At 47.3% G+C, this 27,684-nt stretch overlaps 2 protein-coding genes and 1 long non-coding RNA gene across 3 annotated transcripts; 2 read left to right on the forward strand and 1 right to left on the reverse strand.

The window, feature by feature from the left end:
* Positions 1–18: 18 nt before the first annotated feature.
* LOC125548958 lies at positions 19–1,528 on the reverse strand. Its single transcript, XR_007301206.1, has 3 exons — positions 1,058–1,528; positions 841–980; positions 19–378 (listed from the first exon to the last, which is right to left on the reverse strand). It is a non-coding gene; the product is annotated as an uncharacterized LOC125548958 (long non-coding RNA).
* A 10,679-nt stretch (positions 1,529–12,207) lies between these two features.
* LOC125545631 (GPI transamidase component PIG-S) lies at positions 12,208–17,006 on the forward strand. The gene is made up of 13 exons (XM_048709643.1): positions 12,208–12,460; positions 12,562–13,240; positions 13,574–13,658; positions 13,757–13,846; positions 13,978–14,051; positions 14,489–14,573; positions 14,645–14,734; positions 14,818–14,948; positions 15,416–15,497; positions 15,581–15,628; positions 15,957–16,029; positions 16,107–16,210; positions 16,576–17,006. The coding sequence occupies exons 1-13, from the start codon at positions 12,274–12,276 to the stop codon at positions 16,699–16,701; spliced, it is 1,854 nt and encodes a 617-aa protein (XP_048565600.1). The 5' UTR covers positions 12,208–12,273; the 3' UTR covers positions 16,702–17,006.
* A 121-nt stretch (positions 17,007–17,127) lies between these two features.
* LOC125545630 (lysine-specific demethylase JMJ705-like) lies at positions 17,128–24,231 on the forward strand. Its single transcript, XM_048709642.1, has 7 exons — positions 17,128–18,458; positions 18,550–18,628; positions 18,724–18,791; positions 19,223–19,373; positions 19,898–20,403; positions 21,442–22,056; positions 22,355–24,231. Exons 1-7 carry the CDS (start codon positions 17,567–17,569, stop codon positions 23,950–23,952), a joined length of 3,909 nt encoding a protein of 1,302 aa, XP_048565599.1. The 5' UTR covers positions 17,128–17,566; the 3' UTR covers positions 23,953–24,231.
* The last annotated feature ends 3,453 nt before the right edge of the window (positions 24,232–27,684 follow it).

The following is a 27,684-nucleotide window of genomic DNA, read 5'->3' on the forward strand; positions in this document are numbered from 1 at the left end:
GGAAACTAAGTGTCAAATCTGGATAGCAATATATAGAACAGTCTCACTGTTATAGCACACCAATTTCTACAGTGAATCGTCTAAAAACACAATTTATGCACGGAGAAGTTCATATATAGTGAGTCATATATTGAAGATCTGTATATTTGTAGGTTGTAGCAAACAGTGGCAGTTCAACCAGCTTGTACGACCCATCAAAAGTATTAAGTATAAAAGCGATTCGACACGGCCGCAAAACTGCAACCTGATAAATTTTTCCAACATTGGTTGCAAACGTTTGGACAAGTTTCAGTTTAGTAAAGCTTACCATGTAGTTAAGACTGCAAATGTGGTGCATATTGTTGTCATTCTCAGCACACATTGATCGTTGGTTTGGTCCTGGGAGAACAAAGGAAGAACTCTGAAATTAGGCGGCCGCTTTCACCAATGACCGATCCACACACCGGACTCATAACCGTGTAAGATAAACAGCACAACAAAGTAGTGGAGGCATTAGCATTCAAATTCCGACCCAGCATCCGTGACCTCCCATCCATCTTAATCTCAGCACTTGATATAGACTTGCATTTATTTCAGATGTATGTTTGTGCCAAACAATTTAATATGGACGAAAAAATAAAGAGAAAAGAATGCTAGTTCTTCAGAAAGTAGAAAGAACTAATGGTTACTTCTAACCAGGGGAACTTAATTCTTAATATACAAGCAAGAATCAATACTGAAAGGACCATAATCAGAAGAAACAAATAGGCCCGTAGTAACATCATTATTCACGTGGACCATAATCAGAAATAAATGTCTTTTTCTTGTATGTGCAAGGACGGACTATGATGCTGCACCTACTTCAGGCTCTACATGAGGCCCTGCCATGGCTAGGGCTATTGGGGCCTTCTTCTTGGCCTTCGTGGTGCCTCCATTGATGACAAAAGGAGAAGTCGACATGGCATATCTCGGCGAGCCGCTTCTTCTCGTTGTTGGTTTCCCTATGGCCATGATCTAGATTTGTGGGTACGAGATTTGGATCAAGGGAAGGGAGAAGGGAGGGGAATTGGGGACTTACATAGGGGAGTCCGCGTTGATGGGGATCTTCTCAAGGTTGATCGAGTCGCACGTTTTCATCCAAGGCCGCCATTTTCTTGGGGGCACGCGGCGCTGGCGGAGACCATTGGGTGGCGGCGCAGGGGATAAAGCACGAGGAGCCTACGACTGAGGATAGAGATAGTTTGTAGAGGAGCAGGGCGGCCGGGAGCTCGATCAGCCCACGCCCTCCTCGACGTCGAGGGCGAAGTAGCTCCGGGCGGCTGCGTCGAGCCCACATCGGCGACCTTGGTCCGTCGCAAGTGGCAGGTTACGGAGGGGAACCGAGCGGCATCGGTGGTGGCGATTCTGGAGACCGATTTCCCCTGCAACTCACGAGATCGGGAGGGTGAGGGTGGGCGGCGACCAGATCGGGAGGGTGAGGGTGGGAGGCGAGAGAGAAAGAGAGGTGGGCACCCTGGACCTGGAGGCCTCGCTCGTTCCTGCCTGCGTGCGGGTCGTGGAGGGTCTTTTTTCACTGGTTTTTCTTCGGAGGTTTATTTTCGTTAGATTCTGTCGCTTGCGAGAGAACTACGTGAACGTGGTTTTGGTTGGGTTTTTTTGAACTGGGAGGTGGGAGCAGGTACCAATGAAATACCAAAAAAGACCGGGTGAGGTGGGACGAAAATAAAACCTGGAACGCGACCTACCAACTGAGACATTAGGAGTAGAGATAATGGTTTACCTTGCGTGCCGACATGCTATTAAAATGGTTATGATGTGGTATGATAGGGTGGTATCCTCTTCTGAATGATTTAAGTGACTTGACTTGGCACATGTTCACGCATGTAGTTGAAACAAAATCAACATAGCCTTCACGATATTTATGTTCATGGTGGATTATATCCTACTCATGCTTGCATTCGGTGTTGATTAATTTTAATGCATGTTCATGACTGTTGTCGCTCTCTAGCTGGTCGCTTCCCAGTCTTTTGCTAGCCTTCACCTGTACTAAGCGGGAATTCTGCTTGTGCATCCAAACCCCTTAAACTCCAAAGTTATTCCACATGAGTCCACTATACCTACCTATATACGGTATATACCTGCCATTCCAAGTAAATTTGTATGTGCCAAACTCTAAACCTTCAAATAAATATCCTCTTTTGTATACTCGAATAGCTCATGTATCAACTAGGGCTGTCTGTATCTTCCATGTTAGGCGGGTTATTCTCAAGAGGAGTGGACTCCGCTCCTCACTCACGAGATAAATGGCTGGTCACCGGGATGCCCAGTCCCATGCTTTATGCAAACTAAATCAAAATAATTGCAAACAAAACTCCCCCTGGGACTCTTGTTAGTTGGAGGCACTCGTTGTTTCGAGCAAGCCATGGATTGATGCTTGTTGGTGGAAGGGGGAGTATAAACTTTACCATTCTGTTTGGGAACCGCCTATAATGTGTGTAGCATGGAAGATATCGCCATCTCTTGGTTGGTATGTTGACAATGAAAGTATACCGCTCAAAATAGTATCCACCTCTGTTTAAAAACCGAGCTCTGGCACCTCTACAAATCTCTGCTTCCCTCTATGAACGGCCTATCTATTTACTTTTATGCTGAGTCATCATCCTCTTATCAAAAAATCACCAGTTGGAGAGCACCGCTGTCATTTGCATTCATTACTGTTAGTTTACATTGAGTATGACTTGACTGGATCTCTTTTACCATGAATTACAATGTCTAGTCGATCCTTGGTCTTTAAAGGTGCTCTGCATTTATGTTTTGCGGTCTCAGAAAGGGCTAGCGAGATACCACCTTGTTATATCATATTATGATTGTTTTGAGAAAGTGTTGTCATCCGAGTTTTATTATTATGGCTCGCTAGTTGATTATGCTATTGATATGAGTAACTTGAGACCTATGCGTTATTGCGAATGTGGTTAGTTATAATCTTTGCTGAAAACTTGAATGCTAGCTTTACATATTTACAACAATAAGAGCAAACAGAGTTTGTAAAAGTTTTTCTTTATCACTCTCAGTTTGTTAACTGAATTGCTTGAGGACAAGCAAAGGTTTAAGCTTGGGGGAGTTGATACGTAAGAGTCCACTGCAAGGAAGCCCGCGAAGATAAGCTGGTGGCGATCAAGGTCGCCAACACCAAAAGGCATGACTTCCAGTCCTTCATGGAGACTTTCATCGCTGCTTCCACTCGGATCGCTGATGGAATTGACTTGGAAGAATTCATCGAGCTTGCAAGCCCTCCTCCTGCCGAATGAACAAACTTGAGATTTAAACTTGCCTTAAATTTGCCTCGGAATGCCGAGTGGGTTCTGTAACCGTTAAACTCCTTCGGGCCTGATGCCCGAGTACTTTTATCTTCATTTTGAAACTCTTGAGATTTTATCTGATCTTGGTTTATCTTCTACATATGCCTGCTTTCGTCTTCGAGTAGAACTTGTTCTTCACTCGGAATATCCTTCGAGATGCAACTCTGAAGGAGATATCCCAGTCGACCTGCACCTTGCCGTCCTTGCGGATAAGGATGGAGTGCACTTTGTATTTGTGGCGCAGCTCCGAGGAGAGGGCTGCGGTCGACCTGCACCTCGTCGTCCTTGCAGATAGGGATGGAGCGGACATTGTACTTGTAGCGCGGCTCCGTGAGAGGATTGCAGTCGACCTGCACCTCATCATCCTTGCGGACAAGGGTGGTTTTTCGACTTAGGCGAGTACTAGGCTGCAGCTAAGTCCTCGAGTGTGAGGTTTGCTCATCACTCGGTAGGATTTTTGAAACTTAGGCGAACACGGGGCTGCAACTAAGCCCCCGAGTGTGAGGTTTTCCCATCACTCGGTAGGATTTTTGAAACTTAGGCGAGCACGGGGTTGCAGCTAAACCCCCGAGTGTGAGGTTTGCTCATCACCCGGTGGGATTTTTTGAAACTTAGGCGAGTACTAGACTGCAGCTAAGCCCCCGAGTGTGAGGTTTTCTCATCACTCGGTAGGATTTTTGAAACTTAGGCGAGTACTGGACTGCAGCTAAGCCTCCGAGTGAGAGGCCTGCTCATCACTCGGTAGGATTTTTTCAACTTAGGCGAGCACTAGACTATAGCTAAACCTCCGAGTGAGAGGCTTGCTCATCACTCGGTAGGATTTTTGAAACTTAGGCGAGCACTAGACTGCAGCTAAGCCCCCGAGTGTGAGGTTTGCTCATCACTCGGTAGGATTTTTGAAACTTAGGCGAGCACTAGACTGCAGCTAAGCCCCCGAGTGTGAGGTTTGCTCATCAGTCGGTAGGATTTTTGAAACTTAGGCGAGTACTAGACTGCAGCTAAGCCCCCGAGTGTGAGGTTTGCTCATCACTCGGTAGGATTTTTAAAACTTAGGCGAGTACTGGACTGCAGCTAAGCCTCCAAGTGAGAGGCCTGCTCATCACTCGGTAGGATTTTTTCAACTTAGGCGAGTACTGGACTGCAGCTAAGCCTCCGAGTGAGAGGCTTTCTCATCACTCGGTAGGATTTTTTCAACTTAGGTGAGTACTGGACTGCAGCTAAGCCTCCGAGTGAGAGGCTTGCTCATCACTCGGTAGGATTTTTTCAACTTAGGCGAAACGGGTTCGTAGCTAAGCCCCCGAGTGAGAGGTTTGCTCATCACTCGGTAGGATTTTTTTGACTTAGGCGAAACGGATTCGCAGCTGAGCCACCCACTGGGGGATTTCAGAAACAGACATAAACAATCGACAATCTTTTAGGAGACTGTAAAACTCTTGTCTTTGATAAACAAAATACAAAGGTGTTTTTTATTGCATCTCTGTTGTTCAAAATCTCCGATAATGAAGCGTCGCTGACGACTGTAACGGAATGATCAGAGAAATAGTGTGCAACCTTCTTTGTGGTCATGTAAATTCCATAAACAAGCTTCTGATAATGGGGATATCTTTGCTTCGATGGAGTCAGAACTTCAAAAACGTAATATACTGGGCGCTGAACTTTATAAGTTTTTCCTTCTTCTTCCCGCTCGACCGTGAGTACTGTACTGACAACTTGTCCAGTGGCTGCAATGTAAAGCAGTAAAGGCTCTTTGTTGATTGGTGCAGAAAGCACCGGCTGGGTGGAAAGCAGGGCTTTGAGCTCTACAAACGCTGCATCAGCTTCGGGAGTCCACTTGAACTTATCATACTTCTTCATCAGTCGGTAAAGAGGCAGTGCCTTTTCACTGAGACGAGAAATGAATCGACTCAGGGCGGCCAAACAACCAGTAAGCTTTTGAACATCGTGCACACGCACAGGGCGCTTCATCCGAAGAATGGCACCAACTTTCTCTGGGTTAGCGTCGATCCCTCGTTCGGAAACGAGGAAACCGAGTAACTTTCCGCCAGGAACTCTGAATGTGCACTTTGATGGATTAAGCTTGATATCATACCTTCTGAGGTTGGCAAAGGTTTTGGCAAGGTCAGCCAGCAGGTCGAAACCTTTACGTGACTTGACTACAATGTCGTCCATGTATGCTTCCCCATTCCGACTAATTTGAGTGAGTAGACACTTCTGGATCATCCTCATGAATGTGGCTCCGGCGTTCTTCAGGCCGAATGGCATAGTGACATAACAGAAACATCCGAATGGAGTGATGAAAGTCATTTTTATCTCATCGGGTCCATATAGCCGGATCTGATGGTACCCGGAATAGGCGTCCAAGAAGGACAAACGCTCACACCCCGCAGTTGAGTCAACAATTTGGTCGACGCGGGGAAGAGGAAAATGATCATTCGGGCAGGCCCGATTGATATGCTTGAAGTCAATGCACATGAGAAGTGAATCATCCTTCTTAGGGACCATGACAACATTGGCGAGCCACTCGGAGTGGTAAATCTCTCGGATGAACTCAGCTGGCAGGAGCTGAGCCATTTCCTCTCCAATTGATTTTCTCTTCTGGACGGCGGACCGTCGGAGATGTTCCTTGACTGGTTTTACTTTTGGGTCGACTCGCAAACGATGCTCAGCCAGTCCCCTGGGTATACCCGGCATGTCAGAAGGTTTCCATGCAAAGATGTCCCAGTTCTCACAAAGGAACTAGATGAGTGCTTCTTCCTATTTGCTGTCGAGTGTTGACGAGATATGGGTCGGAGCAGCATTGGGGTCGGTCGGGTGAACATGAATCGACTTCGTTTCCCCTGAAGACCGAAATGCGGATTCTGTGGCAGGCTTCTTGGCTCGCAGAAAATCACTCGGATCTGCATTTTTCTGATACTCCTGCGGTTGTACTACTGCCATCTGTGCATCGGCAATTTTTGAGCCCTTCTGGAAGCACTCTTCTGCCTTCCTCCGATTGCCAGTGATAGTGATTACTCCTTTGGGGCCAGGCATCTTCAATTTGAGATACACGTAACATGGTCGAGCCATAAAACGTGCATAAGCGGGTCTCTCCAGAATGGCATGGTAAGCACTCTTGAAATCTACTACCTCAAACATCAACTTTTCCTTGCGGTAATTCTTGGAATCACCGAAAACCACATCAAGTGCGATCTGGCCGAGTGACTGAGCCTTCTTGCCATGTATAACACCGTGGAAACTCATGTTGCTTTCACTAAGCTTGGACATCAGAATGCTCATTCCCTTCAAGGTTTCAGCATAAAGGATATTCAGACCACTGCCACCATCCATCAGCACTTTAGTCAGTCGAGTGCCTTCGACTACTGGGTCGACCACTAACGGTTGCCTCCCAGGGGTGGCTATATGCGCTAGGTGGTCCGATTGGTCGAACGTGATGGCAGTCCGGGACCACTTCAAATAACTGGGTGTTGCCGGAGCAACCATGTTCACCTCCCTGTTAATAACCTTCAATCGACTTTTGCTTTCAACATCAGCAAAAATCATCAGCGTGGAATTGACATTGGGAAAACCATCACCATCTTCTTATCTATCCTCTCCTCTGTCCGACTCCTTTTCCTTCTCTTTGGGTTGTTTCTCTCGGAACTGCTGGATCAGGAGATGGCACTGTCGAGTGGTGTGTTTAGGGTAAATGAGATTCCCCTCTTCATCTTTTTTGGTATGAATATGGCAGGGTAAATCCAACACATCATTCCCATCTTGATCTTTAACCTTTTTGGGAGTCCAGGGCCCTTTGGGTTTTCCCTTGAATTCCCCTTGAGCAACAACTAAAGCTTCACCAGGAGCAGCTGGTTCGGCCTTTCGTTTCTGTTTCCGACTGGAATTCCCTCCTTCGGTTTCTTGGGTGACTGTTTTATGTTTGCCACTCCGGAGTCGGTCTTCCTCTTCACCATTGGCATATTTGGTGGCAATCTCCATCATCCGAGTCAGAGTCATATCTCCTGTCCGACCAAATTTCAGATTCAACTCCCGATACTTGGTGATCTGACACGTTCTCCATTGTATGGTGTAACGTGATCCATCTCTGAATATAATCCCTCAAGGTTTCATTCGGTTTCTGAACACAACACTGCAATTTTGTCAACCCTGCCGGCCTTTTGCAAGTGCCTTCAAAGGTTCTAACAAATACTCGAGCAAGTTCCTCCCAACTATATATGCTGCCAGGAGCCAACTGATTCAACCACGCTCTGGCAGAGCCCTCCAACATCAAGGGGAGGTGTTTCATGGCCACATCATCATTGCCACCACCAATCTGCACAGCCACTCGGTAATCCTCAAGCCAAGTGTCTGGCTTGGACTCGTCGGTGAACTTGCTGACTCCAGTCGCCAACCTGAAGTTGGGAGGAATCACTGCTGCTCTGATGGCTCTGCTGAAACACTCGGGTCCTGAAACGTGTACCCTGCTTCCAGTCGGATGATCTCTATCGTGGCCTTGTCTATGAGCTTTGTTTCTATCGACCAGACCTTGAACGAGGATAGACCTTGCATCAAAGCCTGGCTCTCTAGGGTCGACTGGAATTCTTCGTTCGCCGCTGTGGGGGCGCCTATCATCTTGCCGCCGAGGCACGTATGACCCGCTCCTTGGAGGAGGCGTGGGCACTCAACGACGGTCGTCGTGGTCGAGTCGATGATCATACTGCTCGCGGTTCTTGTACTGATCTTGCTGGTACCCACGTCCCTCACACCGCGGAGGCGATCTTGGGCTATGGGCAGATTGGACAGTATTTGCCACCACAGACCTGCTATGAATCCTATTCCGCGACTGAGATACTGTTGTATTCTGCTCCCCCGCTGCCCGGAGTAAAGCCCAGATCTGCATCAAACCTTGGCCAGCTTCTGACTGGGAAGGTTGAATTGACTCTGCTATTCGAGCTGCAGCTGTGAGATTCTGGATCGGAGTTTGGTATACCTGAGTCGGAGGCGGAAAAAGTTGTTGTTGACTGGACTCGGGGATCCGCTGCTGAGCACGCTCGTCGAGTGCGCGCTGGAGGTTCTCCAGTCGAGTGCGCTCAGCCAAGTTGGCCAGGCGCGCCTCCTTCAAGGCCTGGGCCTCAGGGGTTTCTCCAACGATAGGAGTGTGAAGTGCATCCATATTACGGCGGCGAAGATCTTCCCTCCGCTGCGAAGAGAGGGGTTCGGGGCGGTACTCCTCGTGAACACGCTATGGATCGCCGCCGCCATTGCCACCGCCTTCATGGGTGAAGCCAGGAGGAGTGCGTGGTCCATTGACCATCAAGACTTCCGCCGCGGGGTCGCTGCTGTCGCATTCAGACGCAGTCTCGACGGAGCCAGTCGACAGATCGAACAGGCCGTAGAGAGTTTCATCGGGCTCGATCGCCGCGATTTATGGGGTGGACGATTGGCGGGCCACCGCGTGCCTCACCCACCGCTGAAGCCGCAACCGACCGGATCACTAGCGCCGGTGAACAACAGAAAGGGAGGTTGTCGTAGGAGTTGACTAATACGGAGTCGACGGTTGCCGAAGAAGGACGCCGCGAACGCATGCGCGGAAGTGCGTCGCCCCGCGGACGGGGAGCGCCTCGACGTCGAGTGGAGCCTCGTGGAGCCAAGCGGAGTCGTCGGCGATGAAGACGAGCGCGCCGAGACGGATCTCGCGGCCTTCAGCCAATCCTCCGCCAGAAACCATGATGATGGGAATCGGAAGAATCGCAACTTCTCCAATAAACTGCTAAGACACCTGCCCCACGGTGGGCGCCAACTGTCGTGGATCTAAGACTGACAGTAGAATGGGGGGTAAGTATGAGGAGGCAAGATCCTAGCTATGAAGTAGTTCTACACACGAGTTTTACGAGTTCAGGCCCTTCTCAGAGGAAGTAACAACCCTACGTCTCGGTGCCCTGAGGCGGTCGACTGGATTATGTGTGTGTGAGAGTTTACAAAAGAAGCGAACCCTTGTGCCTGTGGAGGAGGGTGGCTTATATAGAGTGCGCCAGGACCCTAGCCAGCCCACGTTACAAAGGGTTTAAGGTACATTAAAGGGGAGACGTTACTGGTAACGCTAGTAAATAAAGAGACATAATGACCATTAAAGCTATGAGGTGATGCTCGACCGTTGCAGTTCGGAGTGACCTTAGACCTTCTGGTGGTCGAGTGACAATCTCCACGGTCGAGTGACTTCAAGTCTTCCGAGTGGAAGTCCTCATGGTCGAGTGGATGATGACTCCTCTTCGAATGCTTCTGGTTTGAGGATGACGTCCTAAGGGAGGGTGTCTAGGTCAGGCCTATGACCCTACCTAGGTACATATCTTCATCACCTACTGTCACTGAGAAAGGACACCGCAAGATTGAACCCAAAGCTAAGCGCTTCTCCCATTGCAAGAAAGATCAATCTAGTAGGCCAAACCAAATTGATAATTCGAAGAGACTTGCAAAGATAACCAATCATACATAAAAGAATTCAGAGAAGATTCAAATAATGTTCATAGATAAACTTGATCATCAACCCATAATTCATCGGTCTCAACAAACACACCGCAAAAGAAGACTACATCGAATAGATCTCCATAAGAGAGGGGGAGAACTTTGTATTAAGATCCAAAAAGAGAGAAGAAGCCATCTAGCTAATAACTATGGACCCGTAGGTCCGAAGTAAACTACTCACACTTCATCGGAAGGGCTATGGTGTTGATGTAGAAGCCCTCCGTGATCGATGCCCCCTCCGGCGGAGCTCCGGAAAAGGCCCCAAGATGGGATCTCCTGGATACAGAAAGTTACGGCGGTGGAATTAGGGTTTGGCTCCGTATCTGGTAGTTTGGGGGTACATAGTATATATAGGAGGAAGGACTACGTCGGTGGAGCAACAGGGGGCCCACGAGGGTGGAGGGCGCGCCTGGGGGGGTAGGCGCCCCCCTACCTCGTGCCTTCCTCGTTGATTGCTTGACGTAGGGTCCAAGTCCTCTGGATCATATTTGTTCCGAAAATCATGTTCCCGAAGGTTTCATTCCGTTTGGACTCCGTTTGATATTCTTTTTCTGCGAAACCCTAAAATAGGCAAAAAACAGCAATTCTGGGCTGGGCCTCTGGTTAATAGGTTAGTCCCAAAAATAATATAAAAGTGTATAATAAATCCCAATAATGTCCAAAACAGAATATAATATAGCATGGAACAATAAAAAATTATAGATACATTGGAGACGTATCAGGGTATCGTTTTGAAGCTAGTGCTGGTTGGAGGGGACAAGAGGAGGAGCGGTGTTTCATCTTGCCCATTGATGACGGCGGATCTCGGCGGTGTGGCGCAGTGGAGACTCGGCGCCCGATGCGCGGAGATGGACTCGCGCAGGAGGATGACGATGTCTGGTGTCGTGATGGCGTCGGCGGCAGCTAAACCAGGCAAGGTACATGCAACAGTACAACTCTGAAGATGGATTGGTGGTAGGTGGCCGCGGCGGCCTCATACCCGGCAGGCGTGCTGGTTGAGGAACACGCCGGACTGGTGGTCTTAGATGTTAGGTTTGGCCGCGATGTCTGTTTGGTATTAGGCCCAGACTATTAGCGCCCCTTCATCAACTGGATAGGAGTTGCGACAGATGCTGCGTAGACGGTAGCTTTAGTTTTACTGTTGTATGACTTTGTAAGATTTTGTTTCAATAATTAATAAAATAGTTGTATGCATCGTCCAAATGCAGAGGTCAAGGGTCTTCCCCTTTTTCTAAAAAAAAACCTTTGCCATCCCATCAACATGTAGGATAACTGGCATGTGATCTGAATGCTCAAGAAATCCATCTACTACCGTATACCCAAGGAAACGAACACACCAGGTAGGTGTGGCAATAACTCTATCAACTCCATCGGACCCCCCTTGAGAGACAAATCCTCTTGATCTAGGGTTCTTGGCCATGCGTGGTAAACCCTAAAACTATGATCCTAGGATCTTCACCATCATTGTTGTTTTCCCGCTGCTTTCTGCTATGATCAATGAAAATGCCAGTAATTGCTGGATCTTTCAAGACATTCCCGAATATAACCATCAGCTATGTAGTTACTATTCCTGCAAGTAAAAATATCATCCCCGAAATAGAGGTCCTGCAAATGACAAAACATAAGAGCATCACAAAAGTTTTGCATGTATACATGATTACGGGATAACCCCCATGTTTTTCATAGTTGAGCGTCGATCCATGGCAAAGACTCCTGCATGCGCAACGTCCGCATCAGTTTCCACGTATTTGTCGTCTTTTCTATTTTCAACTCCCCATAGATTCATGTGAGATGCCATTTAAAACCGAAAGTGCCATTCTACACCCAGAAGCAAATGCTCCTGGTGTGAACAGTAAAATAAAAAAAATGCAAAAAAAATTGAAAAAAATTTGGCATACTTTCGCAAATGTTTGTCGTGCATGCAAAATTTCATCGCGAAATTACATTGGTGGAAGTCGTGCCAAAAAAACAAAATCGAAGCTCGAAAATGCTTTTGTAAGTAACATTTTCATAGCATCAATTTTGTTTTTTTACCATGCCTTCCATCAATGTGATTTTCCGATGAAATTTTGCATGCATAACAAACATTTGTGAAAGTATGCCACAAAAAAAATTCAGATTTTTTTGATTTTTTTTTATTTCACTGTTCACACAAGGAGCATTTGCTACTGGGAACGCCTTCCGAGGGTTAGGAATGCCTTTGGAAGTTCTTCTTCTGCTTGGGCAGGCCTCACGGTTGGGCTTCTCGGCGAGGGCGAGGCCTTTGGAAGTTCTTCTCGCGCTTTTGGGCAGCTCCGTTTCTCCCTCCTCGGCCCATCACACTCTTTGGGAAAAAAAATGTATAGCCGGCCGCACCGCGGGCCCATATTTCAGTTCAGCAGGCTAACTACTGTACCGGCAAAGCCAGCTGATCCCTTCCCCAATTCCGGCCACTCGAAAAATGGCGGAGATCGCCGGCGACGAGACCCCACCGCTACCTTCGTCTTCCGGCGCCGAGGAATCCTCTCTCCTCTCGTCCCCTCCCTCGCCCACCGCCACCAGCGGGGACGAGCCACCGCCGCGCACGAGGAAGCCCGGCACGAAGCGTCTCGTCCTCACCGCCTCGGTCCTCCTCTCCTTCCTCGTCGGTACTACCCCCCACCTCCCCAAATCTCCATAGTTCTAGGCCTTTTTTTTTCTCTTCTCTTCTTCGTGTAACCCGCGCGCATCTCGCTTTCTCTCTCCGTAGGACTGCCCTTGCTGCTCAAATCCACCGAGATCCACCGGTCGCCGCTGCCCTCCGATGCAATCGCCGACCTGTCCCGCCGCCTCCAGTCGCACCCTCCCTCCTTCCCCTGCGGTCTCCACGCGGTCTTCCTCCGGTCCGGCCCTGGCTCCCCCGTCGCCTCCCTTGCCGATCAGCTCGAGCGGGCAATCTCGACCCAGCACCACCTCCTCCCCGCGTCTTCTACTGCCGGGAACATCTCCGTGTCAGTCACCGTCCAGTCGGACGGTGGCTGCACCAGCAGCGCGGCTGCCGCTTCGCCTTGGCGATGCGGCTTGGTGAGCGCTGCAGACTCGTTCCATGATGATGAGGTGTTCGATGAATTGCTGCACTCTGCATTGGGTGGTGGTGATGGGGATGGGATGAAGGTTTACACTATTGTCATTGCTGAGGATGATGATGGAAAGGGGACGAGGGTTGTGATTGGAAAGCACCGTCATGCTTGGGTTGTTGGGAAGGTCGATGAGGCCGAGGCTGTGTCACTTATTAGCAAGGTGTTCATCAAGTATTTCATGAATGGCGGTATTGAAGAGGGTGAGACAGGCATTGGGAAAGGCGAGTTCATGCCAGTTGGTTCAGATGGGAATGTTGTTCTTTCATTCAGCTTGTTGAATGCTGATCCAAATGATTGGGTCTATGATTGGTAAGAACAGAAACATTACATTATGTAATTCAAGTTATTGCTGCATGTCTGCTATGGGTTCAAATATAACTTTGTCCTGTGATGTGATACATTTGTTTAAATAAAGTACAATGACAGTAATATTACTGAGGAATTATGGGAACATATGTCAGCACTGACTATAGACATCTGTTAGCTCCCTCGTTTAGAATCAATTGCAGTTTATTTGGTTGTAGTTAGCTAGTACTCCCTTCGTTCCATAATTCTTGTCGTGGTTTTTGTTCAAACTAGTACATGCTATTATTGCTGCTGCTGTTAGAAACTTTACTTTACACTTAAGCCTCCCACATGCAGGGAGTTCAAAAATATTGGCGAGAGAATCCTTACTCCTGTGGTCGAGGCCCTGCGACCAGTTGCTGATATCAATATAGAGAGTCAGGTGCTTTTTTGCCTTGTTTGGGCCAAGCTTGCCTCCTCTATCTCTTCTAAAGGTGTCAATATTAATAAGTACTATACAACTTCCCCTGTTCTTTCCAGGTTCTCTACCACACTCCGAAGTCGTCCTATTCTTATTCTGACGATAAATTGGGGGGCAATGTCCTTAGTATGGGAGACATTCCTTTCTTTGTATGTTTCTGACTTAGTCTGCATATGAAATCTAGTCTTGCCCATTGCTTCTTTATTTGCATAACTGCTTGTTAATGCCTGCTTTTTTAAGTGTCAGCTGTACTAATTTAGCGGTGCAATCAAATTGATAGGTAAACTCAAATGAGTGGCACTTGGATACATCGATTTCAGCTACAGGACGATCAAAAGTTCTTCAGTTTGTGGTGTATGTTTATTTAGATCACATCCGCATCCTTGAACTTTTTCTGCTCTTTACTTTGCAACGCATGTCATGATATGATCAATGTTCTTAAACATATTACAGAAAAATACAAGTAGGACAATGCTGGCTTGCTACTCTGAATTTGCTTCATTTTGTGATCATACTCACTTTTCATCTGCCAAACTGCTGGTAGATATATGTGATCCCATTGTCTTTTGATGATGCTCTGTCCCCATTGCTGGATAGTTATTTTTTTTCTGTTTCACTAAACAGCACCCTTTACAGAATATGTCGTATTTTAATCCAGTATTCTGGTTTTCCAAGCATACGCAGACATAGGATAATATCTTAAAAGTTTCTGAATACTAAGTGTAATATATATTTTATGAACTTTGTGGATGGTCATTAGTCATCTGAACTGCTTGTTCTATAATGAACAGGTATATTCCATCTGCAAGGGAATGCCCTTTGTATTTGCAGCTTCCAGATGGGGAGCTTTCGAAAACTAATGCATTTATTTCCCCAGTAAGTACTATGCACCTTTCTTGTGCTGTCCAGCTTACCATTTTTCTTGACAGTGTTATCCTATTATGTAGATGTGGGGAGGTGTTGTTATTTGGAACCCACCAGGCTGTTCACTTGGTTCAAAGAAGGCGCATGGGACTCGGAGACAAATGTCATCACAGGTGTGTAGAATTCATCATCTATTGTCTTTGCCTTCTTATATGTTTGCAAGTTCATTGTACGCTGAAGCATTGATGTGCAACAGGAACTTATGGAGACTCTGGAAATCTTCATTGGGCAGCTAAGACAGTTATTTGGTCTAAAACCAAACTATCATGCACAAGGCATGGATGTGGCAACTAAATTCCTAGTTAGTGAAAAGGGGTTTGCGCAATGGTGAGCATATCACCCTGCTTTTTTAATAGGATACCATGACACAAAATCATTTTGTTATGACAGCACGATTTCACAAAATCCGGATTGCATATTTCGTTTATCTGTAGTCACATCGGACTTGAGAACATATTTGGCATCATTATTATCAAATTCTTGTTAAAACAGTTTTCAGATTTCCAAATCATCGGCATTGTAGTATGCATAATATCAGGGAACACATTCATCAAGTTCAGTGCTTGTCTAAATATCATATCTGGAATTATATGATTACTTTGTAATTGGTGCGGGAAAGTCTGTCTATTTTTTATACTTTATAACTACACGGTTCAAGGTCACAGCCGTTCTAAGTTCAGACACTTAGTTTTTGGTTAACTGTTGAACCTGTTGATCTCTAAGGTTCTTTACAGGAGTTATCTTCGAAGACTCTTAACAATTATTACTGGTTTCTTGTTTCATAACTCTCACAGGGAATTGGATTTACTATACAGACATCATGCATGTTCCAACCTTTTGTCATGTGTCGCCACCTTGGAATCTCTTTCCAGCTTGGTATTACATCAGAATTTCTGAATGAGATAATATAAATTGTTGTTCTTCACACAGATGCCGACGAATGTTGTTTCTGTTGACAGGTCCAATCGCTCCCAAGAATGATTGTTATGGATGAAATTGGGAGGCAGGTTTGTTCCTCTACCACTCTTGCTGAATGGATAGTTCACGGCCATCTGTAGCAGTACTTCTTTATTTATTTTTCTGCTACTGTTTTTGACTCTGGGTAAGCAGCAGAATATTCAGACAAAACTCCACATGCCTCATGACCCTGAACATTCATGGAGTCCATTGTTATTATCTCTAGTTCTTCACGTAGTTATAGTATAAAGACCCTGAACATTCATGGAGTCCATTGTTATTATTTCTAGTTCTTCACGTAGTTATAGTATAAAATCACTTCATAAGTTCATAGTGAGGTCAGGTTTTTTCTGACGTCTGTCAAGTAATGTTTTCCAGGTAGAGCTTTCACTTGAAGCCGCAAGCTTAGCTCAAAGGAACGCCACTCTTGGAATAGGTGACTCTTCTGCAGGCAAGTTTGGCACACATTTTATTGCACATGTTACGTGGAGACTGTAAAGGTTTTATTAACACTATGCTGTTGTGCAGTGTCTGCAACGAGAGCAAGGGCTTTGGCTGAGGACGCATTTTTCCATCCGTCCATTATGTCAATCAGTTATGCTTCCGTGGAGCACTACTTCGCCATTTACATGGTTAGTATTCACTGAACTATAGACCTCACTTAAGTTTACGTTTGGCAGGTTGGTACTTTCGAATTGTTTGTCCTAAACAAAAAAGTAAAAATAAACTAGTGTTATTGCTACATTCTTCAACCTTGGATTTTAAAGCAAGGCTATAGCATTGTAGTCAGCAGCCGTAGCCACCTCCTCTTATGTGAGTCGTGATGTTGAGCGAAAGCTGTACACGGGTAACTCCCATGTTCCTTCAACAGTTCCACCTTTGAAGTGTTGTCTAATAATACAGGATTAGTATAGATTTAACCATGAATGGAGCGTCGTTGAAGACTTGGAAGTCCACACAAGCTGCCCTGTAAATTGACTTTATTTTTAATTTGCAGCCATTCTTTGCGCCAGTGTGCTTGCATGTGCTGCTGGCGGCGATCAAAGAGCTGAAACGCTACAAGGTGGAGCGGGCCAAGTACTCGGCGTTCCTCGCCTCCCAGTCCCAGGCGACGACCTCCTGAAGTCTTTGATCCATCCATCAATCCATCATCGGTGACAGGCTGCAAAGCATCGCTGGCTTTCTTCACGCCTGGTATCGTCATCGATCATCCCACGGAGTTTGACAGGTGACGGAAGGTATGGTAGATAGTGGCATCCTAGGCAGGCGAGTAGGAGGGGGTCTAGTCTACCTGCGCGCGTGTAAACCTGTAACTTATTACAGTATGTGGTAGATCTTGCTTATAGTCCGGGGCCGAGGACCCACATTTTGTTCGTAGAAGAATACTTGCCCTCTCACATGAAGAAATCCGTGTCAATTTCCAAGTTCCAACGGTACCATTTTTTTTTTACCTTTTGGTCGAATCATCAATCATCTCTACTGAAAAGAAACTGGCGCATTTGTTTGGCCGAAAATGGCAAGGCATCTTCGTTATTAGGGGAAAAGAAAAGGAAAATGGCACTGGGCGCCGTTACGTTTTTTTCTTTCTGATGAAAGGGCCGTTACGTATTTCTGTGACTGGGAGGATGCAGTTCTCCGCGAAGGCCCCAACCAACCGCAAGCGAGAAAGAAACCGCGCACGTGTAGTTACCGACTTACCGCGCCACCGGCGCACAGTGGTAAGCCGGTAACCGCAGACGGACGGGCAAACGACCCAACCAAGACTCGAGTCCACAGCCACGACGAACCAACCGCTGCGGTTCGGCAAAAGCGCGCAGGCTTTACTTTGGACGCGCCCTTCCCCTCCCCTCCGCCTTCCTCCTCTGCGCTCCACGCAAACCCCCGGGCCCCAAAACGGCAAAACCTCTCCGCTCCTCCCCTCTGCCCCGCCTCCCCACCCCACCCCAATGCGCGTGTAGCGTCTGAGCGGAAACCGCCCGCCGAGCGCGATGCCGTCGTCGCCGCCCCCGCCGCCCTCGCCCGGGGCGTCGAGCGACGCGGTGCCGCCGTGGCTGAGGGCCCTGCCGCTGGCGCCGGAGTTCCACCCCACGGCGGCCGAGTTCGCGGACCCCGTCGCCTACCTGCTCAGGATCGAGCCCGCCGCGGCGCCCTTCGGCATCTGCAAGGTCGTGCCGCCCTGCGCGCGCCCGCCCCGCAAGGCCACCCTCGCCAACATCGCCCGCTCCCTCGCCGCCAACGACAAGGCCGACGCCGACGACCACGCGCAGCCCCCGTCCTTCCCCGTCCGCCACCAGTACCTCGGCCTCTGCCCGCGCCGCCCGCGCCCAGCGCTCCAGACCGTCTGGCTCTCCGCGCGCCGCTACACGCTCCCGCAGTTCGAGTCCCGGGCCGCCGCCGCGCGCGGCCCGCTCCTCGCCCGCCTCGGCGTCCCCGCCTCCAGGCACCTCCAGGGCGACCGCCTCTCCCCGCTCGACCACGAGGCGCTCTTCTGGCGCGCCGCCTCCGCCGACCGCCCCGTCACCGTCGACTACGCCAGCGACATGCCCGGCTCCGGCTTCCCCCCCTGCGCCGCGCGCCCCGGAAACCCCCAGCCCGCGCACGTCGGGGAGACGGCCTGGAACATGCGCGCCGCCGCCAGGGGCCCCGGATCGCTGCTGCGGTTCATGCGCGAGGACGTGCCCGGGGTCACCACGCCCATGCTCTACGTCGGCATGCTCTTCAGTTGGTTCGCCTGGCACGTCGAGGACCACGACCTCCACAGCCTCAACTACATGCACCTCGGCGCCGCCAAGACCTGGTACGGGGTGCCGCGCGACGCCGCGCTCGCCTTCGAGGACGTCGTGCGCGTGCACGGCTACGCCGGGGAGGTGAACGCCCTAGGTGAGGACAGCCGTTTGTTGTTTCCTGTGCTAGTTCCGCCGTGTCCTCTGTTGCTCTGACTGCATGGTGGTTCCGTCAAATTGCGGTGCAGAAGCATTCGCGACGCTGGGGCAGAAAACGACCCTGCTGTCCCCTGAATTGCTCGTCGGCTCGGGGGTGCCCTGCTGCAGGTGCTGCTCTCTCCCGATTTTGAACGATTTGATCTGATGATACGTGTGTGTGTGTGTGGTTGTTGACGGGGGCCTGGTTCTGTGCATTGGAACAGGTTGGTGCAGAATGCAGGGGAGTTCGTGGTCACCTTCCCAGGATCATATCACTGCGGTTTCAGCCATGGTGAGCGCTCGCACCAGTTAACATCACGGAAAATTCTCCTTTCGTACACTGCATTTCTGGTTGATGCATGCATACGCAATTATGCATGTCCAGTGTGTGCCAAACATCATGTCCAAAACCTGTAGTTGTGTTAAACATAGGTTTGCTAGATGATTTTTGCAAGCACGACCCTGGGTTTATATATAGTTATATTAACGTATCCCTGTCCTGAGTTTGTTTATGCATCTTGACATGGGGCCTTCGTCAATTCATCTCATCTAGGCTGGTGTGCAATATGCAAATGCAGGATGTGTATTTCTAGTGAACACATGAGGGTACTTCGTTCCTCTAGCATGCCATTGGAAAACTGAACTTTAGCTGTTACGTGGCCATCACTTTGTTGGCTCTTGCAATTTATAATAACCCCATGTGGACCAATTCGATTTGGGCAGGTTTCAACTGCGGTGAGGCATCAAATATAGCTACTCCTGAATGGTTGAGAGTAGCGAAAGAGGCAGCAGTCAGGAGAGCCTCAATCAATCAACCTCCCATGCTGTCGCACTATCAACTGCTTTACGAACTTGCACTGTCAATGTGCATCAGGTATTTGACACAAATTGCATGCTTCATGATGCATACTGTTCTTATGAGATATTCTGTTAGCTTCCTGCCTCAATACAGAAAATATGCCGTTCTTATAATTCCTTGTTATTGTCCAACTTATATCATGTTTTCACCTGAAAATAATTGGTCAGCAGGTGTGAAATCTGCAACTTTCATGTATGTTAAATCATAATATATGGTTCTGTGACCAGTGCTTGACAATATTTGATGTTCCACTTTAAGTTTCTCTGACCCAGTCAAGGAAGTATATTTTTCATTTGTGTGTCTTAAAGTAGCCCTGGTTTAATGATATAGTCTGGTAACCATGAAAGGAAGTTGTATATTTTTCCGTTCTGTGTCTTACAGTAGCCATGACTTAGTGACAACGTTTCAATCTGGGAATTTTGTTCACGTATATATCGTTGGAGCTCTCTTTCTGTGCTTGGAATTGGCACCCAGCGCAATGCTTTTTGTATATTTTTGTGGACCTTTTACTTATTGTTTTCCAACTGTTATATATCTAGGGACCCGTCCATTGGGACAATGGAACCACGCAGTTCTAGACTGAAGGAGAAGAAGAAGGGTGAAGGGGGACAATTGGTCAAGAAGTTATTTGTCCAAAATGCTATTCAAGATAATGAACTGCTTAGTTGTCTTCTGAATGATGGATCTTCTTGTATTATTCTTCCTATAAATGCTCATGATGGTCCTGTTCTTTCAGCTTTGCGTTCAAGATCCCAATTAATACCTAAATCCAAGTTGTCAAGATGTACACATGATTCACATAATGCAGAAGGTGACAAGGAGGATGTAATCAGTGCTGCTGGGCTCTTAGATCAGGGCTTATTATCCTGTGTCAGCTGTGGGATTTTAAGTTTCTCCTGTGTTGCTGTCATCAAACCAAGAGAGTGTGCATCAAAATACTTCATGTCTTCTGATTATAATTCGATCAATGATCAGCTTGTTGGTTCTGGTGGGAGTCATCTGGCTAATGCAGCTGGAAGTGAAGGGACCAATGGTGGCATTCTACGTAAGTTACATATTTTACAACATATAGCATCAAGTTTTTATGTTGACTCGTCTTCCCTTTTTCCTGATCAGCATGGGCTTCTTTATTCGCCGAGTTACTGATATTTGCATAAGTTCTTGAAGTAGTCAACAGATTATTTATGATTTTATAATCTCTTAGAAGTTATAACTAGACCATTTGGACTCTCAAAAGTAAATAAATAACTAGACCATTCGGAATTCAGTGGTTAAAATGGATGCAGATTTGGCCTTCTGATTTTATTTTATTGGAAACGTATAACCTTCTTTAAAATTTCACAGCTAAAAAAGAGCATAGCCTTGAAACTTCCATTCCTTGATCATGCTACGTTGCCCACCACAGAATAATGTATGTTATTCTTTCAGAGACGGTATCCAGAATTACAGGATGCATTGCTTATTGCATGGAAAATGTGCCACTTGATAAATTTGATTGCTCATTGCGTAATACTCCCTCCGTTCCTAAATACTCCCTCCGTCCCAAAATAAGTGTCTCAAGCTTAGTACAATTTTGGACTGAAGTTAGTACAAAGTTGACACTTATTTTGGGACAGAGGGAATATAAGTCTTTGTAGAGATTCCACTATGGACCACATACGGATGTATATAGATGCATTTTAGAGTGTAGATTCACTCCATAGTGGAATCTCTACAAAGACTTATACTCCCTCTGTTCTAAAATAGATGACCCAACTTTGTACTAACTTTGTACTAAAGTTAGTATAAAGTTGAGTCATCTATTTCGGAATGGAGGGAGTATTTAGGAACAGAGGTAGTATTAGTTTATGAGCATATCTCCTAGGAGACCAATGGACTATCACATTAATTCAAAACAGAGAACAGTCGCAGATGTCTTCGATGCTTGTAGAGACAAACATACATGGATGTAACTTGTGTAGCTCTAATTGGGTTTTTTTTTTGCTCATTTGCTATGCTAAAGTGGATTTCATCTTAGTTTCTTTCTCTTACAACATTTTTTGTGTTATCTGATGCAATGTATGTATTCCTGATCAACATGCAGGACCCAGTTTTGAACCATATGCCAATGATGCTGGACCTGTCACTAGAAATTCTGCTCCTGATCTTCTGGCATCTGCTTATGGAAATCAACCGGACACTGATGAAGATAATCGGAACAAAAAAATTAAGGTCTCTCATGACTCCAGCGAATTAGACGGAACGAAGATTCTCTCAAGTAGCATTAAATGCCAACAAAGGCCATCATCCCAGAGCTCTCAGTGTATTGGTGGCTCAGGTATTTCGAATGGACCAAGAGGTGTTCGCACAAGAAACAAATATCAACTTAAGATGGCACTGTCTCAAGGTTTTCAGCTAAAGAATAATTATTGGACAATGGAACAGAAGGTTCAACCTGAACCGTCAAGGTCAAAAGAGACTGTGAAGGAGCCACTTGATGCCAGCGGTGCAGATAATGATGCTAGATGTAACAGCGCTGCAATCTCTGTGGGTGACCCTAGGATCTCTACAACCACGATGGACAACTTAAATAAACCAATTGTGAAAATTGATAAGGATTCATCGAGAATGCATGTATTTTGTCTCGAGCATGCTGTCGAGGTTGAGAAGCAACTCCAAGCAATTGGTGGGGCCCATGTTATTCTTTTATGTCGTCCAGGTTAGCCATCAAGCTGCTTACTCATCATGATCGAGTGCAATGCACCTTTTTATAAATCTAATGCGTTTTGAACTTGTGGCATCCTCTCTAATGCTTCATCTACTCGGTATGACTGGGCAGTGGCTCATTGTGATTGTACTTGAATATGTTAATGCAGTTATTGTTCAAAAGCACATTATACTCGCATCAACGTTGGTAATGTCACGAATTAAATTTAGACCTGTTGTGCTTGAGGTGCTCATGATACTGATTCTTGGTTCTGAAAGCATAATTGACTTGTTTGTTATGGTTTGTACAGAATATCTTAAAATAGAAGCAGAAGCAAGGTCGTTAGCTGCAGAAATGGAAGTTGAGCATGGCTGGAAGGACATCCATTTCAGGGAAGCCAACATGGAGGACAGGAAGATGATAGAAGAGCTCCTGCAGGATGAGGAATCAATACCAACAAGCAGTGATTGGGCTGTAAAGCTGGGAACCAATCTTTACTACAGTGCAAATCTGGCCAAATCTCCTTTACATAACAAACAAATACCATACAACAGGGTCATCTATAGGGCATTTGGCTGCAGTTCTCCTGACAACTCACCAGTAAAACGGGAAAATTGCGAGGGGAGTCAAGACAGGCAGAAGAAAGTAGTCTTGGCTGGCCGGTGGTGTGGGAAAGCATGGATGTCAAACCAGGTCCATCCATTCCTAGCTCAGAGAATTGAAAGCAGTGAAGCGAAGGAGGCTGACAAGTCTAGTGGAGTGCAAGCCTCGAAAAGAAATAGTGGCACCATAACAGATGTACCAAAATCAAGCAAGAAAAGGGGGAACATGGCTGTGGAGGTAACAATAGACACCAAGAGGCCCAGACTAGCTGAGGGGCACAGCTCGAAACCATTAAAAGGTATTGCTGATGTGTCCCACCCCTCGCCAGCTGCAGTGGTTCCTCGTGTCAGCTCTAGGATTGCCGATAGAGCAAACAGGCTAAAATCAGATATGACAGAGGAGGATGATGGTCATGCTTGCCGTCCAAAGCCAAAGGCTACTTCCCATTCGCGAACAAGGCCACCAAAGAAGATTGAGGTTGAAGCAAAGAAGCAAATGAACATGAGTAAAGGAGACAGCAAGATGATGGCTCCAACTGCTGCAAAGGATGATGAGGAGCACCCATCTGCTACCAAGGGGGGTCCTTCTGTGGGCCCTGCCACTAAGCTGGAGTTTTCTCAGCGTAAGCACAGAACCAGAACCAAAACGATGAAGCTACTGAAGAAAGCCACAGGAGAGGAGAGGACCCCAAGAGATCATCCAATGCACGTCGAAGGGTACACATGCAGCATCGAGGGCTGTTCGATGAGCTTCGACACGAGAAATGAACTGTCCCTGCATGAGCTCGACATCTGCCCGGTCAAGGGCTGTGGAAAGAAGTTCTTCACGCACAAGTTTCTGCTGCAGCACCACAAGGTTCACACCGAAACGACGAAGCAACTGAAGAAAGCTACAGGAGAGGAGAGGGCTTCAACTCCAAGAGATCATCCGATGCGCGTGGAAGGGTACACTTGCACTATCGACGGCTGCTCAATGAGCTTCGACACGAAAAAGGAACTGTCCCTGCACGAGCGTGACATCTGCCCGGTCGAGGGCTGTGGGAAGAAGTTCTTCACGCACAAGTATCTGCTGCAGCACCGCAAGGTTCACACCGACGACCGGCCGCTCAAGTGCCCGTGGGAGGGCTGCGACGTGGCCTTCAAGTGGGCATGGGCCAGGACGGAGCACCTCAGGGTTCATACCGGCGACAGGCCCTACGTTTGCTGCGAGCCAGGGTGTGCAGAGACGTTCAGGTTTGTATCAGATTCCAGCCGTCACAAGCGCGAGACAGGCCACTCAACCAAGCAGACTAAAACCAAGACATGAAGCAGGAGCAAAAGTTATGGTATACTAGAAGCGACAGGGGTAAGTTTGTATATAGTGCACCAGTACCCGGAGCTCACGATTGTCTTCATTTAGCGAATTCTATTAGTAAGCACCACAATGGGTGTGCTTTCCTATGTACGTATCTAATTTCGATCATTGGTCATTTCTATGATTACTGATTTAGCTAGTCTAGCAGTTTAGCACTGATGTTATGTCTGATGTATTGACGTTGTCACTATATAAATGCCATGTTTAATATGATCACCATCTTTTGGCTCCGCTTCTTTGCTGTGTTAACCTTTGTGACATGGACGATAATTTTGCTGCGGTGTTTATTATTTTTTGAATAAAAGAAGGGAAACCATCTGATCCAAAGCCTGATACTTTTGCTGCGGTGATGCCGCAATGGTATGGTGATACTGTAGTTGTTAGTTTTTTTTTGGGTGCCGGGGGTAGCTGTGAGTCACCCTGTGGGTTCGGTTTATTCGGTTTACATGGTTCGGTTTATACGGTTTTTCAGTTTGTACGGTATTAATACTTCGGTAAATACAGTATGAAATTAAAATACGGTTCGGTTTCGGTATATACCAAATTATTTTGGTATGGTTTTGGTATATACCATAAAAACCAAAGTTGACGCGAATTTGAAAATGACGTAATAATAATTTGCAAATTTATGACTCAAAACACATACTATTTTACATAAATAGTATATGACTATATATATAAGTATATATGCATGCATTAATTCATCTGTTGATGGTTATGGACGTGCTTAGCATTTTAAAAAGAGAAAAATGACTATGTTACAAGAAAATTTTACATGCTTATTAGTGAATTTGACTCATATACAAGAAAAATGACAACTTGTATGGTTGTTCATCTCAAGAAATATAAATTTATTTTTACTTTGGTTTATTCGGTTAACCGTTCGGTTTTTTGGTATATACCATAAAAACCAAAGTTCAAATCGATATGAAAAGTTCAAACCATACCGAAACCAGAAATCATAAAAATTATAAAATCGATTCGGTTCAGTTTATTTTCAGTATGGTTTTTCGGTTCGGTTTTGAAATGCACAGGGTGAGCTGTGAGCTTATTGGAGGCGGTAGTGCACAGAAGCAAGGCACAGATCCGTTGGCTGTCGTGGATCTGTTTGTGCACCCAGCTTGTGGGATGGCATGTTTGCATTGCTTTTCGGTGCTGTCAGGATTGAGACTTGGGAGTGGGAGTGGAACTGAAATAGCTGCCTGGTGCGTCAGCCACGCAAAGGGTTTCTTCGTTAGAGCAACTTTAATGGGGCGACCCATTTTGTCCACGACCGTTCATTTGGGTCGACGCGGATAAAAAAGCCGGCCCAACGCGCCGACCCAAATGGACGCGCGTCCGCTTTTGTCCGCCTGCCGATCCATTTTCGACCAATTTTTGAGCCTGATTTGCGTCGATGCGGACACAAGACGGACGCGCGCGTTCACCCTCTTTCCTCACCGGGCCCGCTGGTCGGTGGCACATTGGATTCATACCCTTGCCCGCTTGCTACGTCGCCGACGCCGCCGGTCATTTTTTCAGATAAAAATGGATACATATATAATTCTAGCGTACACAAATAAAAAGAAAAGACCACTACTCGTCGATTTCTGACTCCGACTCGGTAATGTCCTCCTCCGATGTCTGAAGGTAGGCGTCAGCATACGCCTCGTCTTCAAAATCCCAACCCGTCGTTTCTCGTAGCTTCAGTTTCAATTGAGCTGCCTGCTTCCGCGAACGCTTGTCCTCCCGATAGGCGGCTCGCTCCCTCCTCCTCGCGTCCCTCTCCGATCTCAATTGCTTGTAGAACTGGCGCTCGTCGATGATGTCCTGCGGGAAGCCTCCGCGCCACACCACCAAGGCTTCCACGTCCTTCTCTACGATGGCGAGGCGACGCTGCCGCCTCCGGTGGACACGACGATACTCGTCGGTGAAAAGCCGCGGGAGAGGCGCCAGATCCTGCGCCCGCTGGCTCGACACGTTGAGAAAATTCATATCCCGACGAGGCCTCAGGAGGTGCCAGGTCGCCGCGTCGTGCGCGCGGGCCGCCTCCTCTGCGGTGTCGAAGGTGCCGAGGACGAGACGTTTCTCGCGAAATCAGATCTCGGCGGAGAAGGCGCCGGAGCGGCGCTCGCGGACTCCGCGAAAATCCGAAGCGCACAGACGGCGGATCGACATGGTGGCGCAGAGACGGCGAGAGTGGGCGGCCGACAGAGTGTGGAGGGAGCGCCTTCTTTATAGCGAGCGTCGGCCGCGGCGCGCGCGAACCTTTCCCGCGCGCTGGAGCGCCAAAACCAGTGCGCGCTAGGCCGCTTTCCCCCGAGCGCGCGAGCCTTTCCCGCGCGCTGGAGCGCCAAAACCAAGGCGACGACATGATGTTAAACACGTGCGGTCATGAAATGAGTCGGCCTGTTGGACGCATTGCCAACCCAAAACTAAAAGAGGGCGGATGGCGGGCGGGCGGCCGATCCAAACGGACAAAAATTGGACAAAAACGCCGTCCGTTTGAGTCGGCCCGTTGGAGTTGCTCTTACTGAATCTGAAAGTGCTTGGAGTTGGAGAGCCCGCAAACAGTGTGCACACCGTACCAAATTGAGCAAGGCATAACAAAATTTGCCCAATGCCTATTAATACTCACTTTATAAACATCGGAAAAGAGATCGTATTCAAGCTTGAGCCCAAGCTCACCTCCCCTGCCAAGAACTATTTATTTGTTTTTTTAGAAAAAAAGGTTCAAAAAGAGATTTCTTTAGGAGAAACGTGTGCATGCATATTTTTATGAACGAAATGACATTTGTAGTGCTCCCCGCATCCGTTTGGAGCAGTCATGCATCAACATATACTCCCTCCGTTTCATAATATGCCGTGCACACCTTTTGTTTTTCAAAGGCAAAGTTTGACAAAATGTATGGAATAACTATTGACATCTAAAATACAAAGTAAAATGCAGTTCTTGATGAATCTGGTGATCTAATTTTGAATTTAGATATTGGTATATTCTTTTCTATAAATTTTGACAAATATAGACTTCTTTTACTTTCTGAAAACCTAATATGCAATGCAGCGCGGAACGGAGGAAGTATGAATCTTTTTCTTTTCTTTTTTGAGAACTAGAGTAGGATCTACTCTACAGGAGGTACATATTCAGACACCATCAATGGTCCGAGTCCTTCCGGTACGTTGGCAACTATCTCCTGATCGCCTGCGGTTCTTGTGGCCGCAGCAAGCCCGTGGGCTAGCTCATTACATGATCTTCTCACATGGTTAAAACTGTAGCTCGCAAACACGGATAGAGCTTGTTTAATATCCTTGATCAGAGCGTAGCATTGGGACCAAGGCTGTCCCCGTACTGCTAGTTCTTCTATGATTGCATGGCAGTCCATCTCCAGTATCAGAGGGCCTCTGTAATACTTTGCTAGAGTAAGCAGCCCGGTAAGCGCAGCTTTCGCTTCGGCCTCCTCGACGCATCGGCTAGCTGACAGGCTTCTGCAGAGTGAGACAACCACATGGCCTTTGCTGTCCCTGGTGACTGCTCCAGCAGCGGATTCGCCTGAATCGGCTTGGAAAGCTGCATCGGTATTCAGCTTAACCGTGCCTTGTACTGGTCCCGTCCACTGCATGCTTTGTTCCTGTATGCGGCATGTATTATCCGCCTCTCCAATCCTGGGCACATTATCAGCCATTGCCGCTGTAACTAATTCCCCG

Source organism: Triticum urartu, chromosome 3, assembly GCF_003073215.2.
Source record: "Triticum urartu cultivar G1812 chromosome 3, Tu2.1, whole genome shotgun sequence".
Taxonomy (NCBI): Eukaryota; Viridiplantae; Streptophyta; class Magnoliopsida; order Poales; family Poaceae; genus Triticum; species Triticum urartu.

Bases quoted from the DNA above. Each gene is read 5' to 3' on its own strand.
- LOC125545630 (XM_048709642.1), top strand. From the start codon at position 17,567: ATGCCGTCGTCGCCGCCCCCGCCGCCCTCGCCCGGGGCGTCGAGCGAC. The intron at 18,459-18,549 runs GTGAGGACAGCC...ATTGCGGTGCAG, and splicing joins CGGGGAGGTGAACGCCCTAG to AAGCATTCGCGACGCTGGGG. The intron at 22,057-22,354 runs GTTAGCCATCAA...TGGTTTGTACAG, and splicing joins TATTCTTTTATGTCGTCCAG to AATATCTTAAAATAGAAGCA.
- LOC125545631 (XM_048709643.1), top strand. From the start codon at position 12,274: ATGGCGGAGATCGCCGGCGACGAGACCCCACCGCTACCTTCGTCTTCC. The intron at 12,461-12,561 runs GTACTACCCCCC...CTCTCTCCGTAG, and splicing joins CCTCCTCTCCTTCCTCGTCG to GACTGCCCTTGCTGCTCAAA. The intron at 13,847-13,977 runs GTATGTTTCTGA...TCAAATTGATAG, and splicing joins TGGGAGACATTCCTTTCTTT to GTAAACTCAAATGAGTGGCA.